General features: G+C 47.1%; 1 protein-coding gene across 1 annotated transcript in view; it reads left to right on the plus strand.

The window, feature by feature from the left end:
• BNC1 (basonuclin zinc finger protein 1) overlaps positions 1-12548 on the plus strand; it is a 28672-nt gene extending 16124 nt beyond the window's left edge. The window contains exons 2-5 of the mRNA XM_070358134.1: positions 203-302; positions 1352-1587; positions 3969-5833; positions 10306-12548. Coding sequence (XP_070214235.1) covers positions 203-302; positions 1352-1587; positions 3969-5833; positions 10306-10987 — 2883 coding nt within the window. The 3' untranslated portion in view covers positions 10988-12548. The remainder of the gene's footprint in view (positions 1-202; positions 303-1351; positions 1588-3968; positions 5834-10305) is intronic.
• The last annotated feature ends 321 nt before the right edge of the window (positions 12549-12869 follow it).

Consider the following 12869-nt stretch of genomic DNA (forward strand, 5'->3'; position numbering starts at 1 on the left):
TGTGTAGTGTGTTGCTGTCTCCAGGGCCAGGGTAAGCTGCTCCTCTTTCCAGGGGACAGTACGCATGTCTGGGCCTGGCATGCAGTGGGCACAGGTCATTTAGCCAACGCTGCTCAGTGGAGGAACGCGTTCTGTTCTGTAGATGCTGTGTGTGTTCCACACATCGCTAACATGCCAGGTGTCGCCGTGTTCTCTCCTGTAGGCTATCGGCTGTACTCTGAACTGCAGCTGCCAAAGCTTCAAACCAGGGAAGATCAACCACCGTCAGTGTGAGCAGTGCAGACATGGATGGGTGGCTCACGGTAACCATTTCCCCCCTTGGCCTGTAGTGTTTCCTCTAACGCAGTTACTCAGGAACAGGTTTAATATCCACGAATGACAGCTAACATCTGAAGTTACTGCTGTGTGCCAGGAAACAGGCTAAGAGCTGTATGTGTTATCTCTTTGGATATTAACTCTGAAAAGTGTTTATCCACTGCCTTCTGAAGATGTAGAAAGTGGTGCTTCAGGGCTGTTCTGGAATGAAAGAAATATTCTGTGCATATACAGTAAGTAGCCTCTAGCCCAGGGTTGCTAGATGAAAAATCAGAATGCTCAGTTGAATTTGAATTTCAGTTAAACTATAATTTTTTTAGCCTAAGTATATCCCAATTAATATTTTTGGTTTAAGATTCTATCCCAGTTATTTGTTGTTTATCTGAAATCTATATTCAAGTTTAACAGGAACTTCCTGTGTTTTTATTTGCTAAACCTGACAACCCAGCACTACACCAGCCACATGTGGCTACGAGCCCTTGAAATGTGACTAGCACAGCGGGCGAGCTGAATTTTTAGTTTTATTTAATGTTAATTAATGTAAATCTAAATTTGAACACCTGTGTTTGACTGATGACTGTTGCATTGGACAGCATGGGCTCAATTGCCGAGCCTGACAGCTAAGAGGGTGGCAGACTGGGGCTCCACCCCAGTCTGAGGTGTTGGGGGAGAACCCAAGTCCAGGTTCTCCCCCAGGCCCTGTGCTTCCTGGTTTTCCATCCTCTTGATTACACACTTGCCGCCTTCATTTTTACCAGTTTCCCAGGTGTGGTCCTTACCTGTGGCTGTTGTACTTCTTAGGCATGCCACAGGAAAAGGGGAAAAGAGGCCTCTCAGGGCGCTCCATTTTATCTTAGAGGTTCCTGTGAATAACGTGGAGCCAAATAGCCATTAAGATTATTAATTGTTTGCATATTTGTGGCTTTTCCATTGGCACAAATAACTGAGAGTTAGCCCTTAGCCCACTTCCCAAGCGGTGTTTTTCTCTTAAAGGTAGAATCTTGAAAAACAACATTTTTTCAATTTCCTTTTTCAGCTCTGAGTAAGCTGAGGATCCCCGCCATGTACCCCACAAGCCAGGTGGAGATCGTCCAGTCCAACGTGGTGTTCGACATCAGCAGCCTTATGCTCTATGGGACCCAGGCCATCCCTGTCCGCCTGAAGATCCTTCTGGACCGGCTCTTCAGTGTGCTGAAGCAAGACGAAGTCCTCCAGATCCTGCACGCCTTGGACTGGACCCTCCAGGATTACATCCGAGGATACGTGCTACAGGTACAGGGATGTGGGCGCCACTCCCCGAGAGCAGGACAGGTATAACGCAGTGCCATCAGTGCTCCAGCCTCCAGTAGTCATCCCTCCCTTTCATCGTCATTCATCTTGGCCTCAGCCCTATCTCACATTCTGGGAGAAATCCATTGCTTTCCTTGTGGCACAGTGGTAAAGAACCTGCCTGCCGGTGCAGGAGATGTGAGTTCGATCCCTGGGTTGGGAAGATCTCCTGGAGGAGGGCATGGCAACCCACTCCAGTATTCTCTGGGAAATCTCATGGACAGAGCAGCCTGGCGGGCTATAGTCCATGGTGTTGCAAAGAGTCAGACATGACTGAGCACACAGGCACTGGTATCTGTTAGACTTCAGGGAGTTGGACCATTGCATGTTCTCTGATTTGGGTTTCACTCACCAGCTTGCACAGCCAACATTGCATACTCACTCGAACAGTCAGCTGTTGGCCCCATCCTTGGCACTGCCTCCATTTCTTTTATCATCCTCAGAGCATTTACTGACACACAACATCATTGGTTTCCAGTTTTACTGAGGGTGTGGGGTTGAGGAACTTAACGTTGCAGAAAGGCATAGCAGACAGTTTCAATTTCATCCCATGCCTTCCTGTCCTTTAAAGCCCTCTGCCATCCACGCAGTTGCTGATCTTCCTTCCCAGTCCCCGATGACTTGTGATAGTTCTGTGGGCGTACTGTCACTCGTTGTCTCTCCTACCAGTTCTCTTCCAGCCTTCTTGCCTCTCCTCTGCATCACTCCATCATCCTATGCCTTTCATCCCTTCTCTCATCTCTCTGCTTTGCAGAGTGGTTTCACCTCTCTTTGTGTTCCAGGGGTCGACCTTATGCTTCCTATCCAGAGAGGCTGTCGAGGTGTTTTCACAGGCAAAGAACATGTTTCCTGGATTTCTCTGACATAGGAAACAGCTACAGCATTTTCTTCCCTTTCACTATGCTAGAAAATATCAGCTGACTTTGGTAAAAATTTCAATGAGATGGGCAGATGAATGTATTTCCAAGACTCACATACATTCAGTCTAACTCAGCTAGGCCATAAACTTGAAACAAGCACAAAAAACAACCATTTACTGACTTAGTCCCTCTTCCAGTCATCTCACAAGGTAGGTCGATTATCCCCATTTTCCAGGTGGGAAAAGAGAGGCTGAATGCTTCTGGATCTTGCTGAAGTCCCTCAGTGTGCATGCAGCAGACTGGAAATGTGAACCCACTTCTCTCTGACTCTGACAACACCTGCAGGCTTCCTCTGGAACCCTGTTGGCTCACCTCGAGTGCGGGACCCCTAGCAGGCCAGAAACCACCTTTTATGTAAAGCAGCATTATGCTCTTACATTATGACATAGATCAATATTTAATGATCCTAATAATCTTGCTTTCTAGTGTTAGGATTAAAAATATGGAATCAATTACCTTGAACCTCCAGCGCATGAAAAATTTATGATGTTACATTCCTCATCATCTTCAAAACTCTTACATGCACTGTGAAAAATCTCAGTAGGCCATCAAATACATGTTCTGTGATAAAATATTTATTGTAGTTTTGGGAAAAGTTAGGTCTTTCTAGAGTTTGAAAAATCTCCAACACTCCAGTGTAATTACCACTCTGCTTTGTGAACACAGGCAATAGATCAATACAGGTTCATTTGTATTTTGATGTTAGTTGTTTGGGAAAGATCATTCAACCTGCAGCAAATAAATACTTGAGCTATATCTAGGCCTGATTTCCCATCTATACTCTTTAGATAAAGAAGTTACTGTTGTTCAAATGATACATATTTTAATTTTAGTGGGAGAAAATTATTATGCCTAATGCATGACTACCAATTGGTTTGAAATAGGCTGGAAAATAATCACCAAACTTCCCTTAGGCTTGGGAGATATAATTTTATTTCTGTTTTCTGGACCACCACTCACATTTGTGCAGTTTATTTTTCCACAGAGAGTTTCTTTCCTAGGAGAGTGGGGTGAGTGAGGACTGAACTCATCAAGCCCAGCACTCCCAGGGGTGTCTTTTTCTAATATATACAAAAGTATTCCATGATGCTAGTGGAGGCCCTAACCACATGGCATGACTCCTTTCTTAGAGAAAAAGGTTGTGGTGGTTCCTGTTTAGTCGCTCAGTCATACCTGAATGTTTTGCAACCCCATGGCCTGTAGCCCACCTGGCTCCTCTGTCCATGGGATTTTCCAGGCAAGAATACTGGAGTAGATTGCCATTTCCTATGCCAGGGGATCTTCCTGACCCAGGGATCAAACCCACGTCTCCTGCATTGCAGGCAGATTCTTTGCTACTGAGCCACCTGGGAAGGGTAAGGAACAGTAAATTAACTGTCCTTTTAAATTCTGGTTTGGGTTTAGGATGCATCGGGAAAAGTGCTGGATCACTGGAGCATCATGACCAGTGAGGAGGAGGTGGCCACCTTACAGCAGTTCCTTCGTTTTGGAGAGACCAAGTCCATAGTTGAGCTCATGGCAATTCAGGAGAAAGAAGAGCAGTCTGTTGTCATCCCACCTTCCACGGCCAACGTTGACATCAGGGCTTTCATCGAGAGCTGCAGCCATCAGAGTGCCAGCCTCCCCACTCCCGTGGACAAAGGAAACCCCAGCAGCGTGCACCCCTTCGAGAACCTCATAAACAACATGACCTTCATGCTGCCTTTCCAGTTCTTCAACCCCTTGCCCCCAGCACTAATAGGGTCACTGCCCGACCCCTATGTGCTGGAGCAGAGTCAAGACCAAAGCCAGGACCCCAAACAGGAAGTCCATGGAGCCTTCCCTGACAGCAGCTTCCTCACTTCCAGTTCTACCCCATTTCAGGTTGAAAAAGATCCGTGTCTCAACTGTCCCAATGCTGTCACCAAAAAGGAAGACAGTACCCACTTCAGCGACTCCAGCTCATACAGCATCGTCACGAAGCTCGAAAGGACACAGCTGTCCCCAGAGGCCAAAGTGAAGCCCGAGAGGAACAGCCTGGGCGCAAAGAAGGGCCGGGTGTTCTGTACAGCATGTGAGAAGACCTTCTACGACAAGGGCACGCTGAAGATCCACTACAACGCCGTCCATCTGAAGATCAAGCACAAGTGCACCATCGAAGGCTGCAACATGGTGTTCAGCTCCCTGAGGAGCCGCAACCGCCACAGCGCCAACCCCAACCCCCGGCTGCACATGCCCATGAACAGAAACAACAGGGACAAAGACCTGAGGAGCGGCCTGACACTGGCTGCCTCGGAGAGCGCCAAGCGCCCAGGCCTCGGGGTGACTCCTCCAGACTGCCGGCCTCTCCCTGGCTACGCTGGGGCAGTGGAAGACTCCCGGAGCCAGCCAACCTTCCCGAGCCTCAGCCACAACGGGGTGCTCTTCCCCAACCTGAAGACTGTCCAGCCAGTCCTGCCTTTCTACCGCAGCCCAGCCACTCCTGCCGAGCTGGCCAACACCCCTGGGATGCTGCCCTCCCTCCCTCTGCTGTCCTCATCCATCCCGGAACAGCTGGCTTCGAACGAAATGCCGTTTGATACCATGCCCAAGAAGAAATCCCGCAAGTCCAGTATGCCCATCAAAATAGAGAAGGAGACCATGGAGACAGCAGATGAGAAGAGGCAGCCTCTGAGCTCTGATGAAGACATGCCCCTGCAGGTGGTCAGCGAAGACGAGCTGGAGACCTGCAGCCCCCAGTCAGACGGAGCCCCAGAGGAGCTGCACACGCCAGCAGGAAGCTCCGAGAGGCCTCGCCTTGAGGAAGAGAGGCCCTGCTATCTCGGGCCAGGAGTTGAGTCCAGTGGAGCCATCCGCCAGACTCCTGAGCAGGCCATGCGCAACTCAGAGAGGGAGACTGGGCAGAAGTCAGTGTTGAACACCGTGCCACGGGACGCAGAGGAGGATGGCCGTGAACCTCACCTCACAACCAGGGTGGAGCCCTGCATGCCTTTTCCCGACTATATCAAACTGCAGCAGCACCTGCTGGCCGGGGGGCTCTTTGGTGCCTTGTCCACCCAAGGAATGGCTTTTCCTTGTTTTGAAGATTCCAAAGAGCCGGAGCACTTGGGTCAGCCAGCATCAGTGAGGTCAAAGGAGGAGAATCGCTTCCAATGTGACATCTGCAAGAAGACCTTTAAAAACGCTTGCGGCGTGAAGATGCATCAGAAGAACATGCACTCCCGGGAGATGCACACGTGCACAGTGGAGGGCTGCAAGGCCAGCTTCCCGTCCCGCAGGAGCAGGGACAGGTAAGACGCCTGCTGGCGATCTTTGCTTCCAGGGCAGTGGGTCTTAACCTTTAATGTGCACTTGAGTCACCGGGAGGGTCATTAAAGCAGACTTCGGAGCCCCACTCCTACTCTTTCCGTCACTGCAGGTCTGGGACCAGATGTGAGGGTTTGCATTGCTAAGTTCCCAGGGGACACTGAGCTATTCCAGGGGCCACGGTCTGAGGAAGAGTGTCCTATAGATCCAGGTCCCTGTGTTTTCGGCTTCAGTGTTTAAACTCATTTAGTCACAAGACCTGACGTGAAATTACATGAGGCCATCTGATCTTTTAGAGTCTCCCTTTGTGTGGGGTTTTGTATATATTCAGTACAGAAATGTTAATGGATTTCTTATGGGGACATTACCGTGATATCACAGTGTATGCATCACTCTGCCTTTCTAAAGCCTGAGGAATTCTGGATTCAGAAACACATCTGGTCCCAGTGATTTGGGATATCAGGAACTATGAACTAGGTCACGCATTAGAGGAGCAAGGGAAGCAGGGAGCTTTTCACGTTAGGATCGTAGCTTCCCAAAACTTGTCTTACTTTCATTTCAAACTGAAGTCCACAGAATGAAGCATTTTCTCTGATTTCTACTTAATTGCTCTATCTGAAAAGAATAATAACTGCCTGATTGAAGATGTCTGAAATACTGAGTTATCAAAGAGTAAAGGCAATTAACAGGTTATTTCCATGTCTGTGACATGCAGTTGAAAGATGAGAGGTCTGTCGGTGCTGGGTTTTCATTCAGACTGCTTGCCAACTGCCAGGGGTTAGAGTACCCCTCATCACTGTGGTCACACAGCACTGGCATTCCTGTCTTGTTTTTCTTGATGAACTTGGGTCACAGAAACATGCTTCAGGTCGCCTACCTCCCCAGCCTGTAAAAGGAAGAAGATGCTTACCGAAAGATGATACCAGGAGGTTTTAGGGAGAGAACCAGCCCTCTGATGAAACCAGCCCTCAGCTGCAGCATTAGAGATGCTAAATGGTTCACAGAACATTAAAATGTTACATTTGTCCAAACAAGCTTTATTTCAAGCAGCTCAACACCCCCATTGCCTTAGTCCAAATTGTAGCCCCTAATTTATTAACAGGGCGAAAAGGTGTAGACTCCCACACACATTCCTGGACAGGGCTCCTAAGAACACACTCATTGTCTCGAGCAGAGAGGATAGGGCAGGAGTGATATTTGTTCAAATTCCTGTTTCCGTTGCTGGGTGTTGCACCCAACCTCCAGGACACCTAATTAGTGAGCTGGTCCTCCTCCTCCAGCCTCCGAGAGAAGAATTTGTTCACGAATAAGCTGTTGTTATAAAGAAGGGATAGTCCTGTCAGTCAGATTATCCTTGTTATTTATGATACTGTTCTGACCCACATCACCTGCTAAGTTAGAAGGCATATTGAATTTAAGATACTATTCATATTTATTTTTCACATATTTAATATTTTCCTGTTTTTGGATCTATCTGAGATGCGAGCCTCCTCCCCACACCACAGGAAAGCATCTCGCATGCTAAATGTAAACCACTAATTCTAGTAATCTAGAACTGGCACTGCGTTTTCCCTGGGATCTGTGATTAAAACGATACCATCTTGAACAGGACTTGGCTAGCAGTCCCAGGTCCACCACCATTTTTCTGAGTCAGAGATGAGAATTGCGTTGCTGTGAGGGAAGCTGCCTTCCTGTCTTCAAGCCACGGTTACTGCCCACAGCACTTCCTAGGACCCATCAAGGGGACTGCCACAGCACTGTGGGTACTTAGCCCACAAGTGTTTAATCACCTTCTGTGTTAGGTGCTCTGGACACAGTCCCTGCCCACAAAGGCCAGTGGGGAGGCAGTAGTACACGGGCGATTACAATTGACTGTGGTGGCTGCTTTAACTGGGGGGATACAGACTGTAATGGGCACTTGGAAGGGCATCTCACCAAATTCTTCGAGAAGTTAGGGATGGTTTCCTAGAAACCATCTTTATGTGGCATTACATCTAAACCAACCACTTGGAAAAGTTTTCATGTCACAACCCCTTTATGAATTCTTAAAACCTCAAGAACTTATGTCTGTTTGGGTGTATATCTATCAATATTTACTGTGTTAGAAATTAAAACTGAAAAAAATTAATATGTACATCACATCACTTAATAAATTAGTTTATTACAATTTTATGAAAAATTACATTTTCCGGATCAAGAACTTTAGTGAGAAGTGGCTTTGTTTTACACTTTGCTAGTATCTTTAGTAGAAGACGACTGGATTCTCATGTCAGCTTCTGCATTCAGTCTGTTGAAATATCACATGTCATGTGGCCTCTGGAATAGCACTCCAGGCGGCGCTAGTGGTAAAGAACCCGCCCGCCGGTGCAGGAGACTTAAGAGTCATGGGGTTTGATCCCTGGGTGGGAAAGATCCCCTGGAGTAGCAGCACAGCAGCCCACTCCAGTATTCTTGCCTGGAGAATCATATGGACAGAGGAGCCTGGTGGACTACAGTCCATGGGGTTGCAAAGAGTCAGACCTGACTAAAGTGACTTAGCACACACACGTGCACGCCAGTGAGAGAATGAGGCTGAAAGGGAAAATCATGTCTTAGTATTGTTATGGGACGAGTCTGACTTGAGGGACATCCTGAAAAGATCTCAGGGACCACTCAGGGTACCCAGATCACACTTTGAAACCCACTGGTATCAGCTAATCTACATAGTCAGGAGCAGGGGAGGGGAGAGTTGGAGTGTGAGGTTGAGGTTGAAGTGAAGAAATGCAGACCTGGGCAGGAGGCACAGTGTTAGCAAAGTCCTGGAAGCAGAAAGCCCAGCACATGGTCCCAGGGTTTTGCAGATGTGGTTGTCACTGGCCTTAGGGGACATGGCACCTTGGAAAGTACGTCTAACCCTCAGGATGGTTAAGAAGGAGAGAGTGCTGCCCACATGTTAGCTTTTGGTGTTCATAGAATCCTCAGGAGTTGAGCACAGGACCCAGAGGTTCCCTCTGTTACATCACATCCCTCTGTTACATCACATCCCTCTGTTACATCCCTCTGTTACATCTATACGGGGTTCCAGTAAATGTGTTTGTCTGACCTTTTTTTGACCACTTGTATATCCTGGAATCTATATGTCAATCCAGTGTCTGGTTTTTTGCCGAGACATACCTGCCCCTTCAACCCAGGACGCTGACATAATCACAGGGCAGAGTTGCAGTGGAGAAGAGCTGCTTGCAAAGTGGGTGATCTGGGAGTATAATTCTGATTATGTCCCCAAAAGAAAGTGTACAAGGATTAAAAAGAAGTTGAGTAACAAATTTCTTGCACTTTGAGTAACATCCCCCCACCCCGCCCCCCACTGAAGACATCTTTGGAGATTTAGAAGAGAAAATCTGATTTCTTGTTATTTTGGTGAGGATATTTTCCCCAGTTTGACCCTGGCACGCATCCTGATCTGTACTGGGGGAGGTATGTTCCCTGCTCAGAATAATTCTTCAGTCACCTTTGAGACTATGCCCTATAGTAAGGGGTATTTTTGCTCGTCAGAAGTTAGGGGATCTCTGAGCAAGGCCAGCATTGATTGACAAGTTACATCCAAATGATATATTATGAGTAAAAGGCATGTGTCATAATGGATACTCATTATCTGCCCTTCAGGACTAACCATTGGGTGGGTGATTGGCAGTGTGCTCACAGTGCTGCACTTGCAAAATTCCTGTCTGGTATATAGTGAAATGTTGCAAATATGAACTAAATTTCACACACACGCACACTCACACACATATATACCACTTCTAGCCTCTCACCTGTAGAACGTCCGTGTGGTGATGTTTCGTTCAAATGCTCTAGTCCACAATGCAGGCCACATAGGAAATCTTATATTTTATGATAGCCACATTAAAAAAGTGAAAAGAAGTAAATTTAGTAATGTATTTCCTGTCATTCAGTCTATTCAAAATATTATCGTTTCAATATATGACATTAGCCACCTTTCAGGTGCTCAGTAGCTGCTTATGAGTAGCCGTTATTTGGGACAGTACAGCTCTAGAAGAGCGTGTCTCCTGGTTTCATTGAAATAAAGTCCTCTGCTTAGTTCTTTACTGTTTGTAACCAGTTTTCTTCTGGGATCTCCTGGTTCCAGTGTACCAGTTGAATGGGCCTAACTGAAGCAGTCGAGCCATTCTCTAAAGATGAGGTACAGGAACTTACATGTCAGTCAAACTGTGCAAGCTGAAGAGAACTACCCATTCTGTCAACTCCCCTTGTCAGATGCTGACTTGGGACAAGCGATGGATGGCAGCGGGCAGTGTCTACCACACAGGCCCTGCATCCTGAGCCCCTTAGCATCACTTCCCTCACGCCACAAGTTTTCCCGGTGTCTGCCTAGTGTCTCTACTCAGAACGAAGACTGTCTTTAAAACAACAAAGATGACAGCCCTACCCATTGCTAACCACCTTTTCACTCTTGTAGACACAGTTCAAACCTAAACCTCCACCAGAAAGTATTGCCCCAAGAAGCGCTGGAGAGCGGTGAAGACCCCTTCCGGGCAGCTTACCTCCTGAAAGATACAGCCCAGGAGGCGTACCAGGAGGCAGCCTTCACACCGCAAGCCTCCCAGACGTCTGTCATCTTCAAGGGGATGAGCCGGATGGGCAGTCTGGTGTACCCACTAGCCCAGGTCCGCAGTGCCAGCCTACAGAGCTATGCCTCTGGTCTGCCTAGCGAGGGCACTGTCTTGGATCTGAGCACTACCTCGAGCGTGAAGTCGGAGAGCAGCAGCCACTCCTCCTGGGACTCAGACGGGGCCAGCGAGGAGGGCGCTGTGCTCACGGAGGACTGCGACGGGACCTGTGATGGGCCAGGCCTGGTGCCTGGGGAGGACTACCCACTCTGCGTCCTGATGGGGAAGGCTGACCAGAGCCTCGCCAGCTTACCTTCCGGGCTGCCCCTGACGTGTCACCTCTGTCAGAAGACATACAGCAATAAGGGGACCTTCCGGGCCCACTACAAGACCGTGCACCTCCGCCAGCTGCACAAATGCAAGGTCCCCGGCTGCAACACCATGTTCTCATCTGTCCGCAGTAGGAACAGACACAGCCAGAACCCCAACCTGCACAGAAGCCTCACCTCCTCTCCTAGTCACCTGCGGTAACAAGACGGCAGACCACTTGGCTTGAATAAGCACTGGTCGGAATTCAGGAATAAGGTAGTCCAAAGGAAAGTTTCTCACTCTGTTTAATACCATTTGGGGCAAGCAAGGCAAAGAGTGTGTGGGTTGACTTCATAGTCTTCAAGAGCAGGATGAGCAGAAGAGAGGCCTTGTGAGAAGCTGTCATAGGGGCAGTGTTTCCTGTTATCTTTCTCAGCCCAAGAAGTTTTTCGCTGACAGCAAACACTTGCAGAAATGCGGTTTTCCCAGATTTGTTTACACATCACCTGGGAGAGTGCCAGGTCTGTGTCTTGACCACAGGGGCCCAGGACCCGGAGGGGAGCTGGAAGGGAGGTTGTAGTATTAAGGGTCAATGAAGTGTCCTGAGGACACAGACTGTCACCACAGGTGACACCAGGAGCCAGTCCCAAAGATCACATTTTTTGAGTTCCTGCCTTAATGAGTCTGAAATCCAAACTGGAGTTTGGGAAGATGACTGAGACTCCCTCCATTTAGATTGGAGAATTACTTTCTTCCCCCTATAGGTCTCACGTGTTACTCCAGGGAGTTCTCAGAGAAAGAGGGTTGGCCTCTTAACATGTAGGAACATGGATGTTCCCTGGGATATTAGTTCTTGCTCCATAACACACGTTCAGGAAGCTAGCGGGGAGTACTTCATGCACTTAAAAATAGTGGTCTTCAATTTAATTTAAAATAAGTTTGATAGTATTTAATTTGTGTTTATGTTATATGAGTATTTGGGATGAGTGCAGACATGTCACAGTGTGACCTTTGAGTCTCTGCTCCGAAGCAGAGAGAGTGACAGCCTAAAATTCAAATCACTGCCTGTTTTTGCTTGGTGAACTCCGGAATCTTCATTTAGAGCCCCCGTGGAACGAATGCAGGCATGATGCTGGCAGGACCATTTGTATATAATCAGCCAAAGCATTTAGAGAATGTGGTTCTGACAGTTGTTGTGTATTTTCAGTATCACTGGATCCCTCAGTCTTCACCCTTTTACAGATGTGTAAGATTAGGATGAACTTTCAAATTTACGTGGTAGAAAGAAAAGTAGGACATTATTGCCATACTGTATGTCTTAATATTTAACTTATTCTGAAATATATTCTGTACCATTATACATGTTTGCTGTTGTAGAAAAGAAGCTTAACAGGTCCTGTGAAAGGAGACCATCTCCTGAAATTCGGCATTTGCCCTAAAAGCCCATGGTTGCAAAAAAGAAATTGATTTTGTATTAAACTTTCAAGTTAATCACTTTTTAAACTCATGGTTGGTTTGAGTAATGAGAATTGGGGAGTCAAGAGATACTATTCCTCTGGCCCAAAGGTGAAAAAAAGCCAATAATGTGTTAATGATTATTTCAACATTTAAAAAAAAAAATAAATGTGACAACTTAAACTTTGTCTCTGCTTAAAGTGAGATGTATCTTTGAAATGTTTTGTTACACAGGTGTTTCATATTCCAGTGTCCCCAGAATGGAAAAATTTGTATACAAATGAGTTTTCTATGATTTAATAAAAATATATGGCACACTTTTTGTTTAAAAAGGCAAACATTTGTCAGAGCAGTTTTGTCACACATCCTGCCTATCATATGAGTGCATGTGGTCATCATACACACACACTGTGCATCTGACAGATCCCACCACTCAGGGGAGGTCTAGTGGACAGGAATCAGTAATTGCTGTGACTGAAGTGACTAAGCATGCACATGCACACCACATCCACACAGGAACTGCAGCGGTTCATGAGTTCCAAAGAAATTAAGTGGTTACTTCCCTGGGAGGAGGGGCTTGGTTATCAAATATCAAGGAAAATACTGGGATTTTAAAAAATACTGTGCTGTCAAAGATAAGCCTTATGGC

Source organism: Bos mutus, chromosome 21 (assembly GCF_027580195.1).
Source record: "Bos mutus isolate GX-2022 chromosome 21, NWIPB_WYAK_1.1, whole genome shotgun sequence".
NCBI lineage: Eukaryota > Metazoa > Chordata > Mammalia > Artiodactyla > Bovidae > Bos > Bos mutus.